General features: G+C 42.8%; 1 protein-coding gene across 5 annotated transcripts in view; it reads left to right on the top strand.

The window, feature by feature from the left end:
• Positions 1-14014, top strand: part of MAP3K4 (mitogen-activated protein kinase kinase kinase 4) — a 109799-nt gene that overhangs the window by 75207 nt on the left and 20578 nt on the right. For 3 of the 5 annotated variants that reach the window (XM_040628033.1, XM_040628028.1, XM_040628031.1), the window contains exons 6-15: positions 688-845; positions 3988-4104; positions 5578-5677; positions 5777-5860; positions 7057-7323; positions 8895-9044; positions 11302-11463; positions 11955-12088; positions 12707-12785; positions 13516-13594. In XM_040628033.1, coding sequence (XP_040483967.1) covers positions 688-845; positions 3988-4104; positions 5578-5677; positions 5777-5860; positions 7057-7323; positions 8895-9044; positions 11302-11463; positions 11955-12088; positions 12707-12785; positions 13516-13594 — 1330 coding nt within the window. The remainder of the gene's footprint in view (positions 1-687; positions 846-3987; positions 4105-5577; positions 5678-5776; positions 5861-7056; positions 7324-8894; positions 9045-11301; positions 11464-11954; positions 12089-12706; positions 12786-13515; positions 13595-14014) is intronic. The other 2 variants (XM_040628029.1, XM_040628032.1) reach the window with 1 other exon arrangement.

Genomic DNA, 14014 nt, shown 5'->3' on the forward strand with positions numbered 1-14014 from the left:
GCAGTGGGGATTTGTGATCTAGCAGTTGTGACCCTGTCTGGAGAAAGGCTGATGGACAGTGAAACCCTAGTAAGCAGCAGATACATCGAAATAAGGACTTAGGAATGGGAAGGCTGTTCTCGTAGGCCTTGCGGTGGACATAAACCCCATTTTGGGACAATTGGGTATTTTGATTAGAAATCATAATTTACATGTCATAAATCTTGAAAAAAACCTGTGTCGTAGAAATCCGGGTGTCAGGACGGGATGGTGAGGGAAAGTGTGTTCATTCCCTCTCAACACGGAAGATACTGTCTAAAGTTGAAATAAGCAGTTAAACAAGTAACGATCCCAACCTCTTAAAGGAGTAGTGTTCGCAATATATTAATAATGAACATTTCTGGGTGCTCTTAGTTTGATTCTTTTTCTGCTTCTGTACACATTGTGAACATTTTATTTTGTTGGTAATTGAAATAGATTGTAAATAATGTGTTAAGTTGCCGGGGAGTTGAGTTGTGCAGGGTTAAGAGACATCCCCATGTAGACAGCAGTCCTGTGACGACGAATCTTGCTTCTCTCCACGCTGCGTGCTCAGCGTCCCCCTCAACTGGCCCTTCTGAGTCGTAGTTTCCAGGTTAACAGAGCTGAAAGCTGGCAGCTGCTGAGTTCCGTTCTCAGATATCTCCCTTTATGTTGTTGTATTTCAAGGTGTATTTTGATTACATGAGAAGCTGGATTCAGATGCTGCAGCAGTTACCTCAAGCCTCCCATAGTCTAAAAAACCTGTTAGAAGAAGAATGGAATTTCACCAAAGAAATAACTCATTACATCCGAGGAGGAGAAGCACAGGCTGGAAAACTTTTCTGGTAGGAACCCTTATTCTCCTGAGAGCGCCTGCCAGCCCGTTTGCCTGTTCAGTTATGTGAGCGTGACAACCAGTCCTGTGTGTGTGTGTGTGCCAGGTTTTGGGGTCCTCCGAGCGGGGGTGCTCAGCCGGGGGCAGGTTGCCCCGTGGGGACATTTGGCAAGGTCTGGAAACAGTTTTGACTGTGATGACTGGGAGGTCCGACTGATTAGAGGCCAGGGACCCGGCTAAACATCATACAGTGCACAGGACAGCCCCCAAACCAAACATGGGCCACCCAAAATGTCAGTTTTGAAGTTGAGAAACCCTGCCTTAGTGTAAAGCCTCTTAGGCCTCCGACGAGTAGAACAGGCCTGTAGACCTGTGTGCATCCGTCTCAGTGGGGACGTGTGGAACCCAAGGTGTGCGTCTCCCCGAGACTGCTTCAGGGTTTCTGCTAACACAGAATCTCTTCATGAGGCACGGGTTAGAAATGTAAACAGAGAAAAGCCCTGAGGGAGGAGAGTGTGGTCACTGGTGTGTGTTTGGAAATGGACATCTCTTGTCCAGGAGCTGAATGCTGGTGGCGGGGGCCCCTCCCCGCCGCCTGACGCCTCGGCTGTAGACTCGGNCGCCGATCGCCGGTGGCTGCTGCGTCCTCTCACACCAGCCTGGGGTCGTTTCCCCTCCCTGGTGTGTGTTCTCCGGGGCCTCGGCTCGCCGGCTCTTCCAGCTGCAGAGGCGCATTGTCGTCGTCTCTGTCTCCTCTGTCCCCTGCTCTAGACCTAGGCTCCCCCTTCTGCCCCAGCCACCTGTCCTCTTCACGTCCTTGTCACATGCTCTCCTTCTGTATTTTCAGTTAGCTGTGAGCTCGCTCTTCCCCAGAGCTCTCCAGCTCTTCAGGCCCTGACTGCCCGTGCGTCTGCCTTTCCTGTTCAGCTCACTTCCCGAAGTCAGCCTTCTGATGAAGTGCCTTCCCGGCGCATTTCAGCATCTCGCCTTCTCAGTCTCCTGTCGTCCGGCTCTGCCATTTCTTCTGTTTGCAGTTTCTGTCTCCAGGCTGGCCTGCCTGCGGAGAGATGGTTTTAAAGATCACTGTTTATTTGCACTACAAATTCATGTGATTTCACGGCGTCCCCCGTTTCGTCAGTCTCCTTGTTTCTGTCTGCTGCTCGTCCTTCAGGTCTGGGCAGTGGGGGCTCTGGCCTTGGCCTGCACCAGCCTTGCTCTGAGCAGCTCCCGAGCTTTCCAGGCCCCGCTGAGGGACTGGCCCCTGGTGTGGCCCTCGCTCGGCCGAGCCCGTGGTGTCAGCACAGCACTCGTCTCCTTCACGTGCTGTTTGTCCCAGGCTCCGTCAGTCTCCCAGTGATTCCTAACTGCTTTCTTTGTCTCACATGCTACCTCTGATCCTTCAGGAAAGATCCAGAATCTGACCCCTGCACACTATTCCCTGTTGCAGCTCTTCCCAGGCTGTTACTTCTCACATGACTGCAGATGCTCTCCAGGAGTCTCTCTGCTCAGCTCTTTGTCCCTTTGGTCTGTTCTCAACACCACAGCCAGTGATCTCGTTCAGATGCACATCAGACTATTTTCTCCTCTGTTCCAAATACTCCATGGCTTCCCTGCTTCCTCAATGAAAGTGAGGGTGCCTGAATGTGGCCCTTCAGGCTTGCAGTCTGACTTGTCACTAAACCTCTGTCTTCTTCCCCTGCTAGGCTCTCCTGGGCTTACTGCACAGCCGCAGGGGCTTCTTGTGTTCCCATGCTGGGCACGCTCCTGCCTCAGGTCCTTCGCACTTGGTGGTCTCTCTGCTTGGACGGCTCTTCCCCCAATTACTTTCATGACCCATTTTGCACTCCCTTTAGATCTTTGTCTAAATGTCATCTTCCCCATATTTAACATGGAAATTTCTACTTATGAGTACTTCTGAGTTCCCTTTCCTGTTTTGTCTCTCTCCATAGCACTTAAGAATATCTGAACTATATCTTTTCTTCCTTTTTTATTTTATTTCTTGTTTTTTCCTCTATTCACTGGAAGGATTTTTATCTGTTCTGCTCCATGCTGCTTAGTACATAACCGATACTCAGTGTTTGTGGATTAAACCCTTCGTGGATGTCCTTGTATACTATTGTTCTTGAAAATGGGTTTGTAATCAGGCCACTTTCCACTCAGTTACTTTTAAAGCCTGGCCTCTTTGCCCACCAAATGAAAGTTGGATAGTTAGCATGACACGCGAGCCTTCTGCTGCATGGCCCCAGTGTACTTTCTCAGTCTTATTCCACCACCTTTCTGCTCCTTTCACATTGTGCAATTTCTTTTCACAACCAGGCCTCTTGCTTAACACATCTTCATGCCTTTTGATCACATTCATTGTTCTTCCTGGACTTCCCCTCCTCCATTCCCTTCCTGACAGAGCCCCTCTTCCCACTGCTGCTGTCAGGGTACCGTTCTGCGTTGCCTGCAGGCCCGTGCAGCCAGGCCTTCAAGTGGGTTTGGTCTCCCTCCCCTGACGAGTCCTCTGCCGCTGTTTGCGTGCTTACCTGCTCTCTTTTATTAGATAGAAGCTCCTTTCCTTGAGTGAAGAAGTCAGTAAGCTGCTGGTGAATCTTTACTATACTCCTTTGAATTTGTTTTATACACTTGGGTTTACATTTTAACCCTAGTATTTAGCTTGCGTACTCAGAAGAATCAGCCGTATGGAACATTTCATGTTGATGGACTATGAAAAGGTACTTGTGAGGGAAATTTGTACAAACAGTTGCATTTAAGAAATTCAGTTTGTTTTCTTATGCTATCGTTTAGTTTATTAGGCTTTTAAAAACATCTTGTCTTAGATATATATTTGAGGCCATTTTATACCATTTTGGACTTTTAAGATGAAAATTACACTTACATAATAATTACATAGTTGCTCTGAATATAGTTTAAGATTTTAAGGCTTATGATAAAACCGAGGAAATAGAACAAAGATAGATACTTGCTCATAATGGAAGAGTTCCTCTTTTTCACATTCATCATGATTTTATAGTAAAAGCAGATTCTCACTGTTGTTGATTTTCAAACTATTAAAACAGTAGCTGACCCTTTCGGTGTCTTATTTAAGAATTAGAATGAGCGAGGACAATTTTTCTTCCCTGGTTTATTTTCGTGTTCTTGTTCCCTAGTGACATCGCGGGGATGCTGCTGAAGTCGACAGGAAGTTTTTTAGAGTTTGGCTTGCAGGAGAGCTGTGCGGAGTTCTGGACCAGCGCTGACGACAGCAACGCCTCAGATGAAATCAGGTGCGGCCCCGCTCCTTTCCTTCCCATTCCTTACTTCACAGAGTTCTGATTGTGGCAATGAGTCTAGAATGGGCCGTGTTCAAACCCAACCATGTTGGACCTTAGGCATTTCCATAGTAGACCGAAAGACTTCTGTTTATTACTCTTATCTTTTCGTGTGCTTGCTTAGGATTTTCTGTGAAATCTTCTTTGCAGGTGAACTTAGAATTTAGTTAGCCTAATGAAAATAGTGTCTTTAGAGGAGAGGAGAGAGAGTGTAAGTTGACTAAAAATGAGTAGAGAGAATTCATCCCTGTGTCCTAGAATGGTTCTAATTAAATAATTCTGTTTCTCCCCATGCCCTCACCTCCATAGCAGTCCATTAATACATTTAATTGATACTTGGCACGTTGTTATTGTTTTTATGCATGGCTTATTCCTTCTGTTGAACTTTAAGCTTGAGTACGTGAAACCATGGCTTATGCATCTGTTGTATTTCCTCCACGTCCGTGAGATAGTATTCAGGTTGGACCAGGTTAAATTGCTGTTTTTGTGTCAATATCAGCCATACAGCTATTTTGTGGCCAATTATAAGCGATAGCGTATGATTCAACCTTTGGAAATGCTCAGGGGGAGCTGACTTCTCTAGACCTGAAATGTTTTCTCTCACCGTCCAAAATTTGATGAGAAACACATTTTGGGTTTCAGGACACCAGAGATGTCATCATGCCAGGGTTAAAACAACAAGTATCCACACAGATTCTTACCTGGGACAGTGCTGAATGGCCGAGAATCAGAATGAGTCAGTTTGTAGAAGGCCTTGTAGTTTTGAGAGCCAATGTGGTGGATTCCAAGTAAGCAGGGAAAATTGGAGATCTAAGCTCGCGTAAACTAGAGAACGGCTCTGATGATGCTCTGATTGTTTACTTGCGATGGATCTAGGACGTGGGCTCGTGTGCAGTGGTTCGTCCTGGCTCCAGAGAGCCGAGGTGCGATCCCACACGTCTCTTCTCCAGTCGCAGCTCAGTGCTGTCACACTGGTGGCCTACAGGCAGCGACGATGGGAGTATCTACACCACAAGAATCTCCAGACACCATATAAGACAGTTCTTTGAGGGGAGCCGGTTAGACATTCACCAGCCCGCCACTGCATGTATATATTCGTTTTTAGTAAGATTCTGAGCTGGGAGTTGGTGTAAGAACTTTATCTCAAACTCAAGAAACTATTATAAGGGCATCTTTAGAAAATAAAGCTTACTGTTATTTGAAGGTTATAGTATGTGCCTTACTTATTTGAAGAATACAAGTACTTTCTAGAAAACCACAAGAGAGCAAGCTTCTGAATATTTCAAGTACATTCTCAATAATTGCTTGCTCCCATTTATCCAATTTTCAGTCTTTATTAATGTGATTTGGAATTTGCTTCATCTTTATTGCTATCTATTTCTTGATGTACTCTAATGTACTCTAACTGGATTTCAATCAACTTGGCAGGAGATCTGTTATAGAGATTAGTCGAGCACTGAAGGAGCTCTTTCATGAAGCTAGAGAAAGAGCCTCTAAGGCACTTGGATTTGCTAAAATGTTGAGAAAGGTGAGTTAACAATCCTGATTGATTTTTAAAAATGTTTCTTTTACCATATTTTATTTAAAAGCTAACCCTAAAGAAGTTTCTTTGTAACTATGATCCTAGGACCTGGAAATAGCAGCAGAGTTCATACTTTCAGCCCCAGTTAGAGACCTTCTGGATGTTCTGAAATCAAAACGATATGTTAAGGTAAATATTAAAGATGGTATAATTGGAATATTTTGCCTTTCCTTTTTTTTCTAAAACAGGAAAACTTTCTCTTCATGGTCCAACTGGTAAATATTTTAGGCTTTGCTGGCTATATATTGATGCCAGTAATAAGACTTCCTCATAATTTCTCAGAAAAACAAAGTTTTTCATACTTATTAACTTGCTTTTAGAATGCAAATAAAGTAACCAAATATTTACTCATACAATTCATTAAAATTAGTTACACATATATTTAAGGTAATGTATCTAAAATAGTAATGTAAAATAATAAAATAATAATTGATTTTTTAAAAGATTTTATCCATTTATTTGAGAGAGGGGGAGGAGAGCGTGCACGTGTGCGTGCACACACCTGGTAGGGGGAGGGGCAGAGGGAGAGGGAGAAGCAGGCTCTCTGCTGAGCAGGGAGCCTGATGCAGGGCTCTATCCCAGGACCCTGGGATCATGACCTGAGCTGAAGGCCCATGCTTTACTGACTGAGCCACCTCGGCACCCCTAATGGTTGATTTTTAAGTAGTTGTTTTGTTTTTACTGTCACATTTTCTGAAACAGTTCAGACTTTTTACAGGAACTTTGGCCTTCAGTGCCCGACTTACCACTAGCTCCCCTTTTTGAGTCCTCATCTTTACTACCATTTAAGGTGTTTGATACTTAGTACTTACAGATTCGGTGTATGATATTGTTACTGGAAATTGTATCCCAGGCCCACGGTGTTATCCCTCCTACAGTTATTTGTGATTTGCACAACAGTATCACGTATGTGTTCCTTATTAAAATGATCTTTAAAGGCTTGTCATGGTGCCCCCACCAAGAACGATTAATGAATCCGTATTAATATTTTTTTGCCTTTTTACTTTCTGTTAAGCATCACAAAGTAGCATCAATTAAGGTCATTTCAGGCTGGCGTTCCTCCCCTGAAGGTATTTTCTTGCTTCTTGAAAATAAAGCAGTTAGAGGATGCCCAGTGAGTGGAGAAGCCTTCCCAGGCCTCCAGCACAGCACTCCTGTGCTCCCCCGCTCCTCCTCCAGTCACATGGGACTGGGCTCCTTGCAATGCCCTCAGCGCGGGCCTTCCCCACACCTGCTTATCTTTTTCTAGTTTTGTGTATTTTAAATAACATTTTTATAACATGTGACATTCCCTTATCTAAGATTTTGGATCATTTCTTCTACAGGTACAGATTCCTGGCTTAGAAAACTTGCAGATGTTTGTTCTAGACACTTTTGCTGCAGAGAAGAACATTATTTTGCAGTTACTCAATGCAGCCGCAGGAAAGGATTGCTCGAAAGAGTCGGATGATGAACTGCTTGATGCCTATCTCCTGCTAACCAAGCATAGTGATCGCGCTCGGGATTCAGAAGATAGCTGGGCCACGTGGGAAGCACAGCCTGTCAAAATTGTGCCTCAGGTCGAGACTGTTGATACCCTGAGAAGCATGCAGGTGTGTCACTCCCAGTTCCCATATCCACTACTCCCCACCCTACATTGAGGCAGTATTATTTACCTAAAATATTTTTAGGAAGAATAAATTATTAGCAATTCCTGAGTGGTTGGTTTAGCTGTCATAGTCATCTCAAGTGTTGACTTCCCAAAAATAAGGCTCGATGTTTTAAAAATTTTGTATCACAGCTTGTGCTAAGATATTCCTCCAGAATCTGTAAGTATGTTAGATTCTACTGGAATATTTGAAATATTTATATCTTTACTTAGTTCAGCCATGATCTGTGTGCTCATGATCCAGAAATTCTACTTGTTCAAGTACTCTGGTTTACTTGCTGTTAGTTAATATTTTTGTAGTAAAGGCTATTACCTACCTGCCCAACAGGGATCCCATGATGATTTGTATAACTCATTAATTAAAACCCGTAAGAAGCCTTCTCATGTTCTCTTTGTTGACCTCGGGACAGTGGTGTGCGTGCTCACGTGCGTCTCAGACTCATTCTGGCTGGCGTTGAACACACTGGCTTACTGTCCTCTCGATTCCACATGATCTGCTCTTCCGCTCATGTTCCCTGTCTCAGCGGATGGTGCTCTGGCCATTCAGTTGTTGAAACCAGAATGTGACCGTTAATCTAAACTCATCCTCTTACCCTTCCAGTTCATCCCCAGCCCTAACACATCGGAGCATTTCCGGTCTATGACACTTTGTCTGCAGTCCAGAGCGCCTGCCATGGTCAGACTGTCATCCCGCTCCTGGCCTAGTGCAGTGTCTCACTTTTCGTTTCCCTGCTTCCAGCCTCACCTTCCCTCATCCAAGTCTGTGTGTGTGTTTGTTTGGGTACTATGAGAACAATCATTATAATATGTAACTCTGGTCACATCACACACACTTCTATGCAAAATACTGCAGTGACTGTCACTTAAAAGAAAAAGATAATAGGGGCGCCTGGGTGGCACAGCGGTTAAGCGTCTGCCTTCGGCTCAGGGCGTGATCCCAGTGTTATGGGATCGAGCCCCACATCAGGCTCCTCCACTGTGAGCCTGCTTCTTCCTCTCCCACTCCCCCTGCTTGTGTTCCCTCTCTTGCTGGCCGTCTCTATCTCTGTCGAATAAATAAATAAAAAATCTTTAAAAAAAAAAAAAAAAAGAAAAAGATAATAAAGTCTTGATTTTGTCTATTTCATGGAAGGGCACTCATCCCTCTCTTAATCCTGTATTTTCCAGCTTCACAGGCTGTTCCGGCACACATGCACGCACGCACACACACACACACGCACACACACTGCTGCAGGAGTCTGAGTTACTTGCAGTGGGATGTTTCAGAGACCCCCTGCCTGCACAGTTCCATGGGGTCTTTCAGCGTTGTGTGAGAGACCTTAGACAGCAGTGCCCACTGCGGAGCATTGCTCCGAAGGCAGGGAGTAGCTCTGCTTAAAAACTACTTTCTGATCTAGGGGTTACTGGCCTGGTAGTCCTGACAAGGTTGGCATTGTTTTTGGACTAGGGATTGACCTAGAATGGGAAATGGTAAGTAGGTCTGTTTTTAAGCCCTGTGCTTTATTCTGTCCCCAGGTGGATAATCTTTTACTTGTGGTCATGCAGTCTGCCCATCTCACCAGCCAGAGAAAAGCTTTCCAGCAGTCCATCGACGGACTCATGACTCTGCGCCAGGAGCAGACGTCCAGTCAGCCGGTCATTGCCAGAGCTTTGCAGCAGCTGAAGGTATGTCACCGCCTCCTCCACCCTAGCTCCTTAGTTTGTGTGTGGAGGCGATGCTGTGGAGGCATCCTCTTGTGACAGTGTTATTCCACCCGAGGGACCTGAAGTCTTTTTTTTTTTTTTTTTTTTAAGATTTTATTTATTTATTGGACAGAGAGAAACACACACTGAAAGAGGGAACACCATCAGGGGAAGTGGGAGAGGGAGAAGCAGGTTTCCTGCTGAGCCGGGAGCCCGATGCGGGGCTTGATCCCAGGACCCTGGGATCATGACCTGAGCTGAAGGCAGACGTTTAACGACTGAGCCACCCAGGCGCCCCGAGGGACCTGAAGTCTTAACGTGGTCCTTACCGTTCTCCCTCTCCCCGGTACACATTGTCCCATGTCTTCACTAAAACCTCCCAGATCTTTCTTGGAACCATAGAATGTTGGAATTGGAAGGGATAGAAATTTGACCAGTTATGTGACTTCTGAATGGCCACATGGTTGGTTAGTAGCCAAATTGATACTGGAATTAGGTCTCTTCACTCCTAGTCTGGGTTTCTTTCTTCTTTAGCAGTTACGAGTATGTGCTAGAGGTTCTCCAAATCAGTAACGTGTAACCTAAAAAAAGATCTGTTTCTTCTTTTATATAACTGATAATTCATCCAAATTAAATGTAGTAGAGAAAGCTAGCCGTAGACAGGCACTAGGCCTTCAGAGTTCAGGGCAAGCCGGATCCTCACCTTCTTTTCCCATTATTTCCTGTTTTCACCACCTCTAACTTGTCTTCCGTTCATCGGTCTCAGTCTGATCCACACTTTTCCACAGGCCATCAGTTATGCCATCAGTTATGCATTTTTTGTCACATTAAGGCTTGACTTCTTGAAGAAGAAGCACGTCTTGAAACTCTAAGTAGTTTGATAAACATTTGTTCCTTCTGTCAGTCTGACTTATCTCATTCACTTAGAAACACGTTCTCTCATCGATTGCCATCCTACTCGAATGCCAGTGCAAGGAACTTTTGTCTTTTCTTTTAGTTTGAGTCAATGAACTCTGGAGAGTGCAAAATTATATAAGATATTGATTATTCTTGAGCACAAGGAATTTGTGGTGAATACTGAGGGGGGAGATATTAGATCTTTCTGGTCACATCTGGGAGTTGCATCTTGGTGTGTACATGGAAAGTCATGGGAGATAAGGCTGGTAAAATCAGGTGGGCAAAAATCAGGCTATTGAGATATTTTGGATTTAATTTTTTCTAAGCTTCAGAGAGTAGTTGAATATTTAGGAAGAATATTTTGGAAAAGTCTGTAAGGGGATTGCCCAGTGGAGACCATGTGTACATACGTGTGTGTTTAAGGGTGAGTGGAAGAGGGTCCAATTTGGAGTGATTGTACTCCTGCTTAGGGAGACAACAGAGCGTGAACTAGGACAGGGTTTTCCAACCTCTGCAATATTGACATTTGGGGTCAATAATTCTTTGTTTTGGGGAGTTGTTTTGTAGGACGTTTAGCAGCATCTCTGATCTCTACACACTAGCTGTCAAATGATTTCACACCCCATCTCCCCAAGTTTTTTTTTTTTTTTTTTTTAAAGATTTTATTTATTTATTTTCCAGAAAGAGGGACCGCAAGAGAGGGAACATAAGCAGGGGAAGTAGGAGAGGGAATCAGGCTTCCTGCCGAGCAGGGAGCCCGATGCGGGGCTTGATCCCAGGACCCTGGGATCATGACCTGAGCCGAAGGCAGACACTTAACTGACTAAGCCACCCAGCCGCTCCCCATCTCCCCAAGTTTTGACAACCGAAATAGGCATTGCCAATGTCCCCTTGGGTAAAATCGACCCCAAATGAGACCCCAACTGAGAACCCCTGAGCTAGGGAGTGGCAGGGAGATAGGAAGGACAATACAGTCTTCCTGTTGGATTGAAATCATACTTCAGCAACTGCCCAGGGGGAAAAAGCAGCTGGTGGTTGAGATGTAAAATAATTGGAGTTGAGAGCATCTATTCAGAGACCACATAGTAATTAGGCATTATCATTGTAAGTGGATTTTTTTGTCTTCTTGTATTTCATAAGATGTTAAAGAATACCTAATACAAATAAAAACAAAAATAATAAATAAACAATACATTTCCTTTATTTTTGAATAACCAAAATAAATATGGCCCAAATATATTGCACTGGTTAATGTCTGTGATGATGAAAGAAATCTTCCTTTAAGATACAGCTAAGTATTAGGTGATCTGCTTTGCATTAATTATGGTTTGGGACTCTTCAGAATGATGCCCTAGAGCTTTGCAACAGAATAGGCGATGCCATTGACCGAGTGGACCACATGTTCACCTCAGAATTTGATGCCGAAGTTGATGAATCGGAGTCTGTCACGTTGCAGCAGTACTACCGAGAAGCCATGATTCAGGGCTACAACTTTGGGTTCGAGGTAGGTACAAAAGAAGAGGAAAAACACAGTGTAACTTCGCAGTTGCTCTGTAACTTACTTACCAAAAGTATGAGGACTCTTGTACAGCAAATCAGATTACTGATTGTCATCAAGCTTCGTCAAGAATGTCGTCTTACCCATTACTGAGTATAAGAAATGTTAGTTTCCTTTTAAATTGTCAGATAGTTGCCCAGTTTTTATTTTGTGCTACCAGCTTTCTACTTATATTTTAAAACCTTCAAGAGATGTTTAATGTTCTGAAAGTACATTCGTAATTTAAACTTATGAGTAAAACATTGGTGAAACTGCATTTTGAGACATTATATTATCTATAATTCTTCATACTCTTGAAAATATGTAAATTTTAATTGGGTTTTATTTTTTGTTTTTAGAAAAATGGCATTTGAAACAGATGTGGCATTGTAGTGTTTAGATATTTATATAATCATTACTTTCTTCTTAATTTTGATATACACAAAATCTTCTTACAGTATCATAAAGAAGTTGTTCGTTTGATGTCTGGAGAGTTTAGACAGAAGATAGGAGACAAATATATAAGCTTTGCCCGGAAATGGATGAACTATGTCCTAACTAAATGTGAGAGTGGTCGAGGTACAAGACCCAGGTAATGACCAAGTAGATGTTTCCTAGAACTGCAAGTAACTCAGTATTCCTGCTGCAGAGAGAGAGAGAGAGTGTGAATGCTGTAGCCTGGGAAGCCGGGAAATGCGGGAATAAGAGAGGGAAGTGGGAATGGTAATATTTCATGTATATTTTATGTGAGATTTCTGAGCAGATGACACAAAAAGGAGCGTTTTGAACTCTTTGATAGGATTTTGCTTTGTTTTGTTTTTAAATGAAACTATTAATACAGAAAACCCCGTAATTTTTGGAAAATTAAAAAAAAATTGTTCTGTAATGAGTTAACTTTAAGGGAGTTCACATTCTGTCTGGACAGGTCTTCCTGATTGCTGTTTTTCTTCCCTTTCTCATGAAATTTAACCCTTTTATGAATGTAAATGGAAACAAATCGGTAACCAGTTCCTTTATTAAGAAGCTGTTTGTCCTTTTTTCTCAAAACATTCTATAAAATTACTCAACCCTAGGCATTTACATAAAGACAAAAAGTGTGTTTTTTCTTAGGTGTTAATTTTCCAGTCAGATTACTCTTCAGTGTGGTATAGATTAAAACTGCTACAGCGTTTTTTTGGTTTTGTGATTATTGAACTTTCTCATCTAACAGGTGGGCAACCCAAGGTTTTGACTTTCTACAAGCCATTGAACCTGCCTTTATTTCAGCTTTGCCAGAAGATGACTTCTTGGTATGGAATATTCTAGAGCGTTTTTTTTTTTTTATTAAAGAAATAAGTTGATCACTGTTCCTGATTGTGTATTTTTTATAGTTCTTAAATATTTTTTCATAATTATTATAGCACTGAAAATTAAGGCATTCGTAACAACGAATAGTAAGATATTCCATGTTCTTTTCTTTTTATAACAATATTGTTCAATTGACTAAGTCAGTGGATAGCTGTGAAGCCTGGCATTTGTAAAATATTTGTCAGTTTCAGATTTTATAAAGTGCTGATTTATTAGTTGCTGCTTTTTAGCAATTTAATGAAGAACAAGGATTAGCCATTTCACTTCAGTATGCGTCATTTGAGAGCATGCCAGATGTTAAATATTATCGCTGTTTTTCCAGTACTTTCCATCAGCTCAAAAAGATGATGTTCAACATGTGAATTTAATCATATTAGCCTCTGAATAGTAGAGATGATTATAGGAGAAGTCCCTTGCTTGTGCACATCATTGCCTTGTGGGGAATTGAATGCTAATTTGCTTTTATTTATAAAAACTGAGTGGTATATAGTACTATTATTTTAAATCATGTGCAGTTCATGTTTATACCTATTTTCTTTTAAATGAACTTTGAAAATATTTACTAAGGATAGCATAGCATGTTTCTTTTAAATATACTGAAAGCTTAATTTGTGCTACTTACCTGATTGAGAGAATGTACATTCTTTCCCTTGTCCTTTCCCATTTTCCTAGAGTCTTCAAGCCTTGATGAATGAGTGCATTGGCCACGTGATAGGAAAGCCACACAGTCCTGTTACAGGTTTGTACCTTGGTAAGATGGCAGTTAGAACATTTCCCCTGGCACCTCCCAGTTTGGGCAAGCACATCAGCTTGCAGCTGCAGCCCTTCACGCTGTGTAGAGAAGTTCTTTAGCAATACCAAAGGAGATGACAGTGACAGGAATGAGGTGTGTAGTGGGGAACTCCACAGTCCCAAGTCCAACAGGAAGATTACAGTGCCAGCACAGCATATTCACTGCCCGCCGGCAGTGTTAACTACACATTTTAATTACTTAGTATTTTGCGCACCAACAGTGATTCTGTTCTCCCCCTTAAAATCTCTTCTTCTGGGAAGGAAAGACTTGGAGATATAGCTGTTAGGGAGCGAGGGCCTTTCTTGATAGAGGGAAGTGAGTATAATTGTTCTGTCCCCTTCCTCACCTTTCAAAGGAGAAGGAGTTTGTTTTCTTCTC

Source organism: Ursus maritimus, unplaced genomic scaffold (assembly GCF_017311325.1).
Source record: "Ursus maritimus isolate PB19 unplaced genomic scaffold, ASM1731132v1 scaffold_13, whole genome shotgun sequence".
Lineage (NCBI taxonomy): Eukaryota > Metazoa > Chordata > Mammalia > Carnivora > Ursidae > Ursus > Ursus maritimus.